The sequence below is a fragment of the Pseudophryne corroboree genome, chromosome 1 (assembly GCF_028390025.1).
Source record: "Pseudophryne corroboree isolate aPseCor3 chromosome 1, aPseCor3.hap2, whole genome shotgun sequence".
Taxonomy (NCBI): Eukaryota; Metazoa; Chordata; class Amphibia; order Anura; family Myobatrachidae; genus Pseudophryne; species Pseudophryne corroboree.
The window spans coordinates 576,130,824-576,145,929 of NC_086444.1; the positions used below are offsets into that span (position 1 = coordinate 576,130,824).

General features: G+C 48.3%; 1 protein-coding gene across 5 annotated transcripts in view; it reads left to right on the top strand.

Annotated features, from left to right (window-relative positions):
- LOC134899886 (prostaglandin reductase 1-like) overlaps positions 1-13,116 on the top strand; it is a 105,883-nt gene extending 92,767 nt beyond the window's left edge. For all 5 annotated transcript variants that reach the window (XM_063914208.1, XM_063914206.1, XM_063914205.1 and 2 more), the window contains 2 exons: positions 11,023-11,141; positions 12,945-13,116. In XM_063914208.1, coding sequence (XP_063770278.1) covers positions 11,023-11,141; positions 12,945-13,055 — 230 coding nt within the window. In that variant the 3' untranslated portion in view covers positions 13,056-13,116. The remainder of the gene's footprint in view (positions 1-11,022; positions 11,142-12,944) is intronic.
- The last annotated feature ends 1,990 nt before the right edge of the window (positions 13,117-15,106 follow it).

Sequence of the window (15,106 nt, forward strand, 5' to 3'; positions counted from 1 at the left end):
TAAAAAACTGTGATATAGCTGCAAACCAAGTCTCTGTTAAATGTCCTTAAGTGATACTTTGTATTACCCAAGCTGGCAACACACTTGCTGTTGAATCCACATATACAATGTAACTGATAAAGCATGCACTTGGAAACTCCTTTCTTTATAGTTGGTAGTTGAGCTCACATCAACAGGTCATAAATCGCAAACCTGTCACACCACGGTTGGATGATCTTCCTCCCGGCTGCAGCTTTCTCTCACAGCCTTATCTGGAGTTTAGGCTGAAACACACTACCCGGCTTTTGCCGGCCGGGAAAAAGCCGTCCGGCTTTTTGCCATCCGGGAAAAACCGGAGTGTGAGTTACAGCCCTTTATAAACCACCTCAGTGACAACGATGTTCCTCCCGGCATCTAGTTTGCCGTCAGCCTTATCAGGAGTATGCGATCACTTCTCCTTCGCTTACCCCTGGTGTGTGAAAGAGGCGATTCACACACTAAATCCACTGCCTTCAGGGACGGCACGGCCACGACCCGGCAGCCATCCTATTCAGTAAATAGATCTGGCTTCAACACGGCGACCGTGCTGTATCCGTGCCGTGTTAAAGGACCCATCGGGGCTGAGTATTCGTTACAATACCGGCACGGCAAAAAGCCATTCGGAAGTTTGCCGTGCCAGCTAGTGTGAAAGGGGTCTTTGTCACCTGGCTTTGAAGCTGGACACCTGACAGCCCAGGATTGTTTAGATCTTGGCTTGTTAAGCTTATAGGACCTGGACTATTTGGGAAAAGACTGGCATTTGGCATTACCCTGTGGGCGAAAGGACCTAAAGCAGGCATGTCCAAACTGTGGCCCTCCAGCTGTTGTGAAACTACATATCCCAGCATGCCCTGACACAGTTTTGCTGTCAGAGAATGCTAAAGCTGTGTCAGGGTATGCTGGGATGTGTAGTTTCTCAACAGCTGAAGGGCCGCAGTTTGGACATGCCTGACCTAAAGCATGATGTTTTGGCCTTAGGAGCAGTAGTTGATAGGAGGAAGGCCATCTTGGAAGCTGCGACAGTGGCTACAATCTTGTCCAGCTCGGCTCCAAACAGTATATTCCCAGTAAATAATAACGATTCTAGCGCTTTTTTGGAATCGGAGTCTGCCCTCCATGAGCGGAGCCAGAGAACTCTTCTAGCAGTTACCAAAGTTGCTGACACTATAGAGGTGAGTACTACTGTATCAAGGGCTGCATCTCCGATATAGAAGTATGCCTCCCTGATATGGGAAATGTAGGAGAGATGCTCCCTGGTAGCATCTACCTAGCCTTCAACAGCTTTGGCTACTCAAGCTGTAGCCATGGCTAGGCACGCTACAGCTTGAGAGTAAATAGTTCTGAGGAAAGTCTCTCTTTTCCTATCCATGGCATCCTTAAGGAAGCAGCCCCCTGTCTAAATGGTGCGTCCGGCTCCTGTCGGCACCAGATGAAAACTGGATAGGCTGGGGGCGGGGTATAGGGAAGGAGGGACCAGGGCATCCTGGGACTTGAAAAGCTTAACTGTTTGGTGCCCGGTCCTCTCCAACCACCTACACCCTGTGGTATTGCCTGTGGAGCCTATGGACCCTGAGGAAGAAAAAAATACTATGTCCTTTTTCACATGTAATTTTTTATTCTGTACTGGGGGAAAAAGATCCATAAATATCTTGCACTTCAGCAAAACTCTCACCAGAGCTGTAACTAGACTTTTTGGTGTCTAGTGCCAGAAAGATAATTGACGCCCCCTCCCCACCCCCCTATTTTTCCTAAAGGGACATAAGGCGCATGCTTTATGGGGAAGGGGCATGACAAAAATAAGAATTTACTCACCGGTAATTCTATTTCTCGTAGTCCGTAGTGGATGCTGGGGACTCCGTAAGGACCATGGGGAATAGACGGGCTCCGCAGGAGACTGGGCACTTTAAAGAAAGATTCAGTACTATCTGGTGTGCACTGGCTCCTCCCTCTATGCCCCTCCTCCAGACCTCAGTTAAGGAAACTGTGCCCGGAAGAGCTGACATTACAAGGAAAGGATTTTGGAATCCAGAGTAAGACTCATACCAGCCACACCAATCACACTGAACAACTTGTGATAAACTTACCCAGTTAACAGTATGAACAACAACTGAGCATCACTCAACCGATGCTACATAACCATAACCCTTTGTTAAGCAATAACTATATACACGTATTGCAGAAAGTCCGCACTTGGGACGGGCGCCCAGCATCCACTACGGACTACGAGAAATAGAATTACCGGTGAGTAAATTCTTATTTTCTCTAACGTCCTAGTGGATGCTGGGGACTCCGTAAGGACCATGGGGATTATACCAAAGCTCCCAAACGGGCGGGAGAGTGCGGATGACTCTGCAGCACCGAATGGGCAAACACCAGGTCCTCCTCAGCCAGGGTATCAAACTTGTAGAATTTTGCAAATGTGTTTGAACCCGACCAAGTAGCAGCTCGGCAAAGCTGTAATGCCGAGACTCCTAGGGCAGCCGCCCAAGAAGAGCCCACCTTCCTTGTGGAATGGGCTTTCACTGATTTTGGATGCGGCAATCCAGCCGCAGAATGAGCCTGCTGAATCGTGTTCCTGCTGATCCAGCGAGCAATGGTTTGCTTTGAAGCAGGAGCACCCAGCTTGTTGGATGCATACAGGATAAACAGCGAGTCAGTTTTCCTGACTCCAGCCGTCCTGGCAACATAGATCTTCAAAGCCCTGACTACATCAAGCAACTTGGAATCCTCCAAGTCACGAGTAGCCGCAGGCACCACAATGGGTTGGTTCAAACGAGTCCGCAAATCTGCCCTATCCATATGGAAAACCAGATAGGGGCTTTTACATGACAAAGCCGCCAATTCTGACACACGCCTAGCTGAGGCTAAGGCCAACAGCATGACCACTTTCCACGTGAGATACTTTAGCTCCACTGTCTTAAGTGGCTCAAACCGGTGGGATTTCAGGAAACCCAAGACCACGTTAAGATCCCAAGGTGCCACTGGTGGCACAAAAGGAGGCTGAATATGCAGCACTCCCTTAACAAACGTCTGAACCTCAGGCAGTGAAGCCAGTTCTTTTTGAAAGAAAATGGATAGGGCCGAAATCTGGACCTTTATGGACCCTAATTTTAGGCCCACACCTGACTGTAGGAAGTGCAGGAATCGACCCAGCTGGAATTCCTCTGTAGGGGCCTTCCTGGCCTCACACCAAGCAACATATTTTCGCCATATACGGTGATAATGTTTTGCTGTCACGTCCTTCCTAGCCTTTATCAGCGTAGGAATAACTGCATCCGGAATGCTCTTTTCTGCTAGGATCCGGCGTTCAACCGCCATGCCATCAAACGCAGCCGCGGTAAGTCTTGGAACAGACAGGGCCCCTGTTGCAACAGGTCCTGTCTGAGAGGCAGAGGCCATGGGTCCTCTGTGAGCATTTCTTGCAGTTCCAGGTACCAAGTCCTTCTTCTTGGCCAATCCGGAACAATGAGTATTGTTCTCACTCCTCTTTTTCTTACGATTCTCAGTACCCTGGGTATGAGAGGAAGAGGAGGAAACACATAGACCGACTGGAATACCCACGGTGTCACCAGTGCGTCCACAGCTATCGCCTGAGGGTCCCTTGACCTGGCGCAATACCTCTTTAATTTTTTGTTGAGGTGGGACGCCATCATGTCCACCTGTGGCAGTTCCCATCGATTTACAATCTGCGTGAAGACTTCTTGATGAAGTCCCCACTCTCCCGGGTGGAGGTCGTGTCTGCTGAGGAAGTCTGCTTCCCAGTTGTCCACTCCCGGAATGAACACTGCTGACAGTGCTTGCACGTGATTCTCCGCCCAACGAAGAATCCTGGTGGCTTCCGCCATTGCCACCCTGCTTCTTGTGCCGCCCTGGCGGTTTACATGAGCGACTGCCGTGATGTTGTCTGACTGAATCAGCACTGGTTGGTCTCGAAGCAGAGGCTCCGCTTGACTCAGGGCGTTGTATATGGCCCGTAGCTCCAGGATATTTATGTGCAGACAAGTCTCCTGACTTGACCACAGCCCTTGGAAGTTTCTTCCTTGAGTGACTGCCCCCCACCCTCGGAGGCTTGCATCCGTGGTCACCAGGACCCAGTCCTGTATGCCGAATCTGCGGTCCTCGAGGAGGTGAGTACCTTGTAGCCACCACAGAAGAGACACCCTGGCCCTGGGGGACAGGGTGATCATCCGATGCATCTGAAGATGCGATCCGGACCACTTGTCCAGCAGATCCCACTGAAAGATCCTCGCATGGAACCTGCCGAAGGGAATGGCTTCGTATGACGCCACCATCTTTCCCAGGCCTCGTGTGCAGTGATGCACCGACACCTGTTTTGGCTTTAGGAGGTCTCTGACCAGAGTCACGAGCTCCTGAGCCTTCTCCTCCGGGAGAAACACCTTCTTCTGGTCTGTGTCCAGAATCATGCCCAGGAAGGGCAGACGTGTCGCAGGAATCAGCTGCGACTTTGGAATGTTCAGAATCCAGCCGTGCTGACGCAACACTTCCTGAGAGTGTGCTACGCTGATCAGCAACTGCTCCCTGGACCTCGCCTTTATGAGGAGATCGTCCAAGTATGGGATAATTGTAACCCCTTGCTTCCGAAGGAGCACCATCATTTCCGCCATCACCTCTCGGTGCCGTGGACAGGCCAAACGGCAACGTCTGGAATTGGTAATGACAGTCCCGTACCACAAACCTGAGGTACTCGTGATGAGGCGCATAAATGGGGACATGCAAGTAAGCATCCTTGATGTCCAGAGACACCATAAAATCCCCCTCTTCCAGGCTTGCAATGACCGCTCTGAGCGATTCCATTTTGAACTTGAATTTCTTCAGATAAATGTTCAGGGATTTTAAATTTAAAATGGGTCTGACCGAACCGTCCGGTTTCGGTACCACAAACATAGTGGAATAGTAGCCCTTTCCCCGTTGAAGGGGGGGAACCTCTACCACCACCTGCTGGAGAAAAAGTTTGTGAATTGCCGCCAACACTATCACCCTTTCCATGGGGGAAGTTGGTAAGGCCGATTTTAGGTAACGGTGAGGGGGCGTCACCTCGAATTCCAGCTTGTATCCCTGAGACACAATTTGTATAGCCCAAGGATCCACCTGTGAGCGAACCCACTGGTGGCTGAAATGTCGGAGAAGCGCCCCCCCGGCTCCTGGCTCCGCCTGTGGAGCCCCAGCGTCATGCGGTGGATTTAGTGGAAGCCGGGGAAGACTTTTGTTCCTGGGAACTAGCTGCATGGTGCAGCTTTTTTTCTCTACCCCTGCTTCTGGCAAGAAAGGACGCACCTCTGACCTTCTTGCTCTTCTGAGAACGAAAGGATTGCATTTGGTAATACGGTGCTTTCTTAGGCTGTGGAGGGACATAAGGCAAGACATTTGACTTCCCAGCCGTAGCTGTGGAAACTAGGTCCGAGAGACCGTCCCCAAACAATTCCTCACCCTTATAAGGTAAAACCTCCATGCGTTTTTTAGAGTCGGTATCCCCTGTCCATTGCCGAGTCCATAAGACCCTTCTGGCAGAAATGGACATTGTGTTTACTCTAAAGCCCAGCAGGCAAATGTCCCTCTGGGCATCCCGCATATATAGGACCGCGTCCTTGATATGTGCCAGGGTCAGTAGAACAGTGTCCCTGTCCAGGGTATCTATCTCCTCAGACAGAGTATCCGTCCATGCAGCTACCGCACTACACATCCAGGCCGAAGCAATTGCTGGCCTCAGCAGTGTGCCAGAATGTGTATAAACAGACTCAGGATAGCTTCCTGCTTTCTGTCCGCAGGATCCTTTAGGGCGGCCGTATCCTGAGACGGCAGGGCCACCTTCTTAGACAAGCGTGTCAACGCCTTGTCTACCCTAGGGGAGGATTCCCAGCGTAACCTGTCCGTTGGCGGGAAAGGATACGCCATAAGTAATCTCTTGGAAATTATCACCTTCCTGTCAGGGGAATCCCACGCTTTTTCACATAATTCATTTAATTCATGTGAAGGGGGAAAAGTCACTTCATGCTTTTTCTCCCCATACATATAAATCCTCTTGTCAGGGACAGGATTTTCTTCAGAAATGTGTAATACATCCTTCATTGCTACAATCATGTAGTGGATGGCTTTAGTCATTTTAGGCTGCAACTTTGCCTCATCGTCATCGACACTGGAGTCAGATTCCGTGTCGACATCTGTGTCAACTATCTGGGATAGTGTGCGCTTTTGAGACCCTGACGGCCTCTGCGCTGTAGGATCAGGCATGGGTTGAGACCCTGACTGTCCCAAGGTTACAGTTTTATCCAATCTGTTATGCAAGGAGTTTACATTATCATTTAACACCTTCCACATATCCATCCAATCAGGTGTCGGCACCGTCGGCGGCGACACCACACTCAGCTGCACTTGTTCTGCCTCCACGTATCCTTCCTCATCAAACATGTCGACACAGGCGTACCGACACACAGCACACACACAGGGAATGCTCTGACTGAGGACAGGACCCCACAAAGGCTTTTGGGGAGACAGAGAGAGCGTATGCCAGCACACACCCCAGCGCTATATAACCCAGGGATTACACTGTACCTTAGTGTTTACCCCGTAGCTGCTGTTAAATATATCTCTGCGCCTAAATTTATGTGCCCCCCTCTCTTTTTTACCCTCTATTGCACCTGTATACTGCAGGGGAGAGCCTGGGGAGCGTCCTTTCAGCGGAGCTGTGGAGAGAAAATGGCGCTGGTGTGCTGAGGAAGAAGGCCCCGCCCCCTCAGCGGCGGGCTTCTGTCCCGCTTTAATGTGTAAAAAATGGCGGGGGCTTGGGCATATATACAGTCTCAGACTGTATATATGTATATTTTTGCCAAAAAGGTAATTAATTGCTGCCCAGGGCGCCCCCCCCCTGCGCCCTGCACCCTACAGTGACCGGAGTGTGCGGTGTGCTGTGGGAGCAATGGCGCACAGCTGCAGTGCTGTGCGCTACCTTAAGTGAAGACAGGAGTCTTCAGCCGCCGATTTCGATGTCTTCATGCTTCTGCTGCTTCTGTTCTTCTGGCTCTGCGAGGGGGACGGCGGCACGGCTCCGGGAACGGACGATCAAGGTTGGGTACCTGTGTTCGATCCCTCTGGAGCTAATGGTGTCCAGTAGCCTAAGAAGCGCTACCTAGCTGCCGTGAGTAGGTTTGCTTCTCTCCCCTCAGTCCCTCGTAGCAGAGAGTCTGTTGCCAGCAGAAGCTCTCTGAAAATAAAAAACCTGACAAAATACTTTATTTTCTAGCAAGCTCAGGAGAGCCCACTAGGAGCACCCAGCTCTGGCCGGGCACAGATTCTAACTGAAGTCTGGAGGAGGGGCATAGAGGGAGGAGCCAGTGCACACCAGATAGTACTGAATCTTTCTTTAGAGTGCCCAGTCTCCTGCGGATCCCGTCTATTCCCCATGGTCCTTACGGAGTCCCCAGCATCCACTAGGACGTTAGAGAAATTGAAACTGGGAAAGCCAGGGGTGTAGAGAGCTGTGGCAGGCCCAGGTAGTTTTATGGGGGGTGTGGTCTAATCACTGTAAGTGTGACCACGCTCCTTATGCAAATTAATTTAAAACCAGGATTTTCAGAGTGGTGAAGCGGCAATGAGTGCAGATTTGGGGGGTGCCATCATGCCCTTCTTCCAGGGGCAAAGCCAGAGGGGGTGCAATCAGTGTGATTGCTCTAGCACACACACAGGCGGAAGAAACTGTTACTGCTAAACAGCAGCAGCCTCCCTGCACCACCACAGACCAGCCCAGTCCAGACAGCACACACAGCGTGTGCTGGCTGGAGAATGAGCTGAAGCTGCTGCTGACAGGTAAGGTGGGTAGGGGAACAGCGGATGACCCGGGCCCTTTCATGGTGCTCTGGTGATTGGTACCTGCTCCCCCAACATCATGGCGGCATTGGAGAAAATCCATACTATGGTACCTCTTCCCACATTTTGTTAAATGTATGTTTATATTCATATAACAAATTCAATATTGAAAATGGAATATTGAAAACTGAAAATTAATTAATTCATTCATTCATTCATTCATTCATTCATTCATTCATTCAACAAACACATTTATAGACCACTGCAAGAAAATGGATTTGGACACAATCATCTTTATACCACATTCATGCACTTAAGTTGAGAGTTCGCTGTTATTCAGTTACAATGGCCCTCATTCCGAGTTGTTCGCTCGCAAGCTGCTTTTAGCAGCTTTACACACGCTAAGCCGCCGCCTACTGGGAGTGAATCTTAGCTTCTTAAAATTGCGAACGAAAGATTATCAAAATTGCGATTACACACCTCTTAGCAGTTTCTGAGTAGCTTCAAACTTACTCGGCATCTGCGATCAGTTCAGTGCTTGTCGTTCCTGGTTTGACGTCACAAACACACCCAGCGTTCGCCCAGACACTCCTCCGTTTCTCCAGCCACTCCCGCGTTTTTCCCAGAAACGGTAGCGTTTTTTCGCACACACCCATAAAACGGCCAGTTTCCGCCCAGAAACACCCACTTCCGGTCAATCACACTCCGATCTCCAGAACGAAGAAAAAACCGTGAGTAAAATTCCTAACTGCATAGCAAATTTACTTGGCGCAGTCGCACTGTGGACATTGCGCATGCGCACTAAGCGGAAAATCGCTGCGATGCGAAAAAATTTACAGAGCGAACAACTCGGAATGAGGGCCAATACCTTTTTATTAAATATCACATTTCATTACACTGCCATACCCAGGATTCAAACCTATTACCTGCTGCATTCCAGTCAAACACCCTACTCATTGAGCTTTTTTAATCCTGCATAAAAACTATGAATACTATATGAAGCTACTTGTACTTTGCAAAAAAAAATTTATCAGCATTGCAATTCAGCAGATCTATGTAGTGTGCCGCTATACATCCAATGCCTTGCAGCCACACACTACATAGATCTGCTCAGCCGCAATGCTGATAATTTTTTCACAAAGTACAAGGTAAGCTTCAAATCGTTTGAATTCTCTATCTTAGAATTCTTTAGCTTTTTTATGCAAGGGCAGATAGCTCAATGAATAGAGTGTCTGACTGCAATGCCACAGACAATGGGTTTGAATCCCGGGTACGTCAGTATCTTGAAACGTAAAGGACAGTGTGACTGAATAATAAATGAATGTTGAAAACAAAGTCGAAAGACTTGTGCTTCAAATCAATAGTGCAGCGACAAAAGCAAAAAGGTGGTCACCAACGCCCTAAAATAGAACAGGACAAAAGGTACTTGCAATTGTGCGCACCACTGGGATAATCAATACTAGAGGCTATAATTAAATGTCAGTCTCAATCAATTCCATATATTTGAGATGATCTCTAGATGATCTTGTAGTCAGATTCTCATTTCTTATGGAATTCTATGTTTACAAGCAAACACCAAGTCCTTTTCCTTATGGCAGTGTGACTTAGAACTCCTTAGTCCACACTCATCCGAATATGAAAGGAAAAAGAGGATGCAAAATAGTGAAGTACATTTTAATTCAAAATATTGGTCAATACCATAATCATATTAAAAATCCAATCCACCAATATGATACTCAGCATGCGTACCAAGCATGCGTACCAAGAGGTGTGGGCGTCCACACCGTGCTGCCAGCATCGATCACTCCATGTGCATCATTGTCAGCAGGTGATCAGCACCCACAGCCAGCAAACATTAGTGGTGACAGCTCAGAGGAAAGTACGGAGGAGGGGAGGTTTGTGCAAGGGTGCAGCACAGTGAATGCGTTTGGGGGAGGACAGCTGTGTAATACCCCTTTCCCACCGCCAATGCCGTCCCCCCCCAGGAATTGGAAACGGGTCCTTCCCAGGTGGGATCCGACATTGGACCCTAGCAGCAGGCATACCGACCTGGCAATTTGCGGGGCCAGTTGCCATAGCAGCGGGGGGTGGAGCCAGCAGCAAGGGCGGAGGCGGTGCTGGCTCCGTATTGTACGCTTCCACTGACCGGGTATTCAACCCGGGAATAACACTGCTTCATTCCCGGGTTGAATTACCGGGTCAGGCGACCCGGGAATTCGACCATGGCCCTTTCACACCACACACCAACCTGTGTCAACCCGGCAATATGCCGGGTCAATACCGGGTTATTTGTGCGGTGTGAAAGGGGTATGAGAGAGGTAGAGAACTGTTCAGGGAGAGCTATGTCTGTGGTAGCATCACATAAACTTACAATTAATATATTATGCAATTGCAATGCATGGTTTTAGTTTTTTTCTTACATGTGAAGGCGCAGCAGCAGCGTCGCTGACTCTCCCTCCCTCTGTCCTTCCCTACCCTCAGCGTCTGCATGGCTGGGTAATCACAGTCAGGCTGGCTCTTCTGCTCAGCCGCTGCAGACGCCTGATGACGCCATTTCTACACTGCTGGCAGCAGGTCCGGAGGAGGCGGGGCGCGCTATCAATCATCTCCTCTATAGCGCCGCCCACCCACCACCACATTGGCCACGGCGGGCAGCATATAGGGAAGCCCGAAACTTGCAGCCAATCTCACATCCTACTGTCAGATTCTTATGGCAGCCCTGAGCCCAGCATTTAAAGCATGCTGTCTCAACCTGACAACCCCTGAGCCTCCGAGAGAACTATTAAGTCCACCACAAGTTATTTAATGGCGGCATGTGATTGTGTTTAAACGTATTAGTTAAGATGGGCTGGAGGAGGTGGAACTGGTTCCGTCTCTAATTTGAAGTGCCGGAAAGTACTTAATCCCTGGTCCTACTGCTAACTAAACTGAATGGCTCTCCAACGCAGTGCTAGAATGTTCCAGTGCAAGTATGGGGTAAAAGACGTATTTGCAGAACTTTTGAGTTACTGTACCACCTGTAAGAGCAAAGTGGATACCAACAGGCCAAAGAGAGTTGGTTATATAATTATATTACATGTTGTACTGCTGAATTGTTTTTTAGTTAATACCGCATGAAGGATTATGTTATGCTGCATCTGTGTTTAGATATCAGTATATAAGAATTTTATTTTTCCCTGATAGGACCCTATATTCAACCACATATAGTGTCTAAACAACTCCGCATGGAAGGCTTCATTGTGACTCGCTGGCTAGACCGATATCCGGAGGGACAGAAGCAACTCCTGCAGTGGGTTTTAGAGGTAACTGCAATCTATATGTAGACTGTGTCATTCAATTACTGTATAACTGTATTAAATATACAATATAAATATTACTAATAATCTTATGTAACATTTAACTAGGGCCTAGTATGCGTACATACTGGGCCAGCTTAAGGTTTTGTGGGGCCCCAGGGCGACTAATTTGTGTGGGATCTACCAATAATATTGTCAATGAGATTTCCTGGCGATACAATTAAAAAGTATTACGTGTAAATACACCCAACATCAGAAAAAGGTTAATCACACTGTAGTGACCCCAGTGCACATTAGGCCACACAGAAACCTATAAATCTACAGATTAGTTCTCCCTCATCTTACATGCTAATCGTGGCAAATGTGACTTATTTGCTGTGATTGGCATGCTGCGGGTTTTCGTATGCATTGCGCACACAGGTGCTCCCGCGAACAGGTCACAGCCGGCCACGAATACTCGCAATTGTAGCCAGTTCGCACCTGCGACCCGTTCGCGAGTAGGATGAGGGAAGACACGTCTGTATATTCACAAATGTGACAGTGCCTCCTGCCTGGTAATGTAGTTACTGTATGTGTGTTCTTACCATCTGCAGGACTTCTTCCATATTATTATTATTATTATTATTATTATTTATGTGTAAGGTGACACAGTGCCCTGCAGCACCAGGCAATGGGGAAAATAGAATATATGTAAAACAGGGATGTACAAGGTTGAATGAAATGCAGACATGACAATAAAAGCTACAGTAGTATATTTGCAGTGCTTGTGCTGCGTATGAGAGAGCTCACATTCTAACTGACATAAGAGCAGAAAGTGTATCTCAGAGTGAAGTTGGGGATTAGTGTGGGTAATATAGGGGGGAGCAGGGCAACCTCTAATAAAGAGATGGGTTTTCAGAGTGTAGTTACATATTACAATGGGATAGTCTGACAGGACATGGTATGGAATGCCATTAGTGGGTAGCAGCACAGGAGAGGTCTTGTAGGTGGGAGAGAGAGGTGGTAGCCAGAGACCCAGCTAGGCGCAGATCAGATACTGTATATCTAAGAGGGCATGAGGGACAGTATTTTGAGATGGTGTTCGTGATGTATGAAGTCCTTTCTACAGTAGCTAAGGGTGAGCAATTTAAAATGTTTCTGTAGGACACTGAGAGCCAGTGTAGGGAACTACAAAGCAGTGAGACAGATAGTTGTTCTGTGTTTCTGTAGTGGTTCATCTTATTAAAAACATAAGGCAAGCATGCAAGTTATTTTAATGTAATAATTTAATGTAAGAATTACTGGTTAGTATGATAAATAAGTAGTTTATATACTATTGCATCACAAATGATAATTCAATATACAGCATGTTCACTTTTAGGGCCTGATTCTGAGATGGGAGTAAAGCAAAAAAAGAACTTTGCACCTTGGTAAAACCATGTCAGATGTCACATGTGCAGAGCAGTGGCGCTGACGGGGGGAGGGGGGGGGGGGGTTGTACTAATTACCTGGGCCTAGGCTTCTTGGAGGGGCTACAGCAGAATCCTGGGTCTGTGCTACCCCCTTTCTTACCTGTCAGCCAGCCGCAGTTGCCTTTCCCCAGCCCAGCAAATGCTGCCGTGTGCTGGTCTGCGGTGGGTTCAGGATATGAGTGCAGCAGTCTCCTCTGTCTGCAAGGGGCGTTAGCGATTGCACCGATTGCATCCCCCTGGATCTGCCCCTGGCTATGGGACTCATTATCCAAGTGCACAGATATGTGACCTCAGAATCATTCCCTTAATGTGTTATTATGACAACAGTTACATAACATATATAATTGTTGTTTTCCAGGGCAAGCTGAAATATCATGAACACATCACCAATGGTTTTGAGAACATGCCAGCCGCATTCATAGGGATGCTTAATGGAGAGAACATTGGGAAAGCAGTTATAAAAGTCTAGATTTTTGTACCATAATTGCTGTTTTACGCTTTATTAAATAAAAAAAATAATAGTCATGGTTCATGTTTTGAAAAAAATATAACAATTGTTTTTTGTATTTTTAAATGTATCTTTTGCCAGTGCTGCTTAAGCATTCATCTTTTTCATGAGGGTTTGGCCACATAGTGGCGCGTTTTTATTAAAGTAAATGGCAATCTATACCTTAGCTGCATTGCAAACGCTAGGCCGCCGCCCTCTGGGAGTGTATCTTAGCTTAGCAGAATTGCGAACGAAAGATTAGCAGAACTGCTACTAAAAATTTTCTTGCAGTTTGTGAGTAGCTCCAGACCTACTCCTAGATTGCGATCACCTCAGTCCGTTTAGTTCCTGGTTTGACGTCACAAACACGCCCTGCGTTCGGCCAGCCACTCCCCCGTTTCTCCAGACACTCCTGCGTTTTTACCTGACACGCCTGCGTTTTTTAGCACACTCCCGGAAAACGCTCAGTTACCACCCAAAAACGCCCTTTTCCTGTCAATCACTCACCGATCAGCAGTGCGACTGAAAAGTGCCGCACGAACAACAGCAAAACTGCTAAGTTTTTAGTTAAATAACTAAGCGCATGCACACTGCGGACCATGCGCATGCGCATTTAGCAACAAATCGCAGCAAAGCGAAAATCGGCAACGAGCGAACAACTCAGAATGACCACCATGCTCATGTGTTTAAAATAACTAATAGTATAACAGTAAACACTCTCTTGCTCACAGATATTGTAATGGTATTGGGGAAAAAGAATTGGAAATGTCAGTGTAAGTCGTTGGATAGAACAGTGCCCACCATGTATGGCCTGTATGAGCTATGGCATTGTTTACCAATATCTGCAACTGTCAGGCATGCAGCACCATTGTTTTACCAGAAAGTTATTCAATTGAGTGATGGTAGTCGGGGAAAAAAAGCCATCACAAGATCTGGCAGTGCTCAGTACTGGGGTTCATGCATGGGCAGATTGGCAATTAAACATTTCTCTGGGGGCCGGCAGGACCGTGGTGCCGATAGCCACATGTGTCCAGCCCCCTGTAGCTCATCACTCACACTTGTCAGGAGTATACTAGCCAGGACTGGTGATTCCAAACTGTGTTCAGGATGGGAGGCGGACTCTCCGGGACAGAAGTGTCCGGGTTATGTGTCAGCACCGAGGTGTCGGCTGGTACCGATGCTTTCAAGCTAAGTTCAGACTTAGAGGCGATCTCTGGGATGGAAGCGGGCTTGCTGAATAAAGTTCCTTCTCATGAAATATATTATTGAAGATGTTGACATTAAAGATGAAGAAGATGATGATGATGAGGATATTGGAGATCTGGATTGACTTTGCTGGGGTGGGAATAGGAACCGGTACACCGTGATTAGAGGTTGAGTCGCTCCTGCGCAGACTGAGACAGTAACGGAGGTGGCTGAGGTGGGATAACGTCAGCGGTAGACCACTCGGAGCCGTTCCGGTCTGGGAGTGTGGGAGTTAGGTAGATAGGAACCAGACTTCGGGACTGCAATAATAACAGGAGCGAGAGCGCACACACACTGGAAACTGGGAGCACAGAGCACTAGCATGCAGACTAGCTGCAGAAGACGTTGCACTGGCGTCAGAATGCCCCAGAATGCTCCCATATATACCCTGCCCCTCCCGAGAATTGGCTGTGGCAGGATTGTAATGAATCTGGCCTCTGATTGGCCTTTCCATATCATGTGTCTCTCTGAACAAGATGGCGGCACCATCCACACTGCAGCCGCACTGACTTCACCCCCTACTCCCAGACATCCGTCCGAGATCACATGTTGACCACTCCCGCCAGCCGCCATGCCAGCGAGGACACATCCACAAGTCTCTGACTGGTAAGCCGTGGCTCCATGGCGCCACACACCCACCGGCCGTGACCGTACCCCACCCTTTCTGGGTGGCCTCTGGACACCGCTTTGGCTTCCTGGGGTTCTGAATATCAAATCTTCACACTGACGCAGGAGCATTAACGTCTGAGGCATCGACCCAAGTCTGCTCTTCAGGCCCATAACCTCTC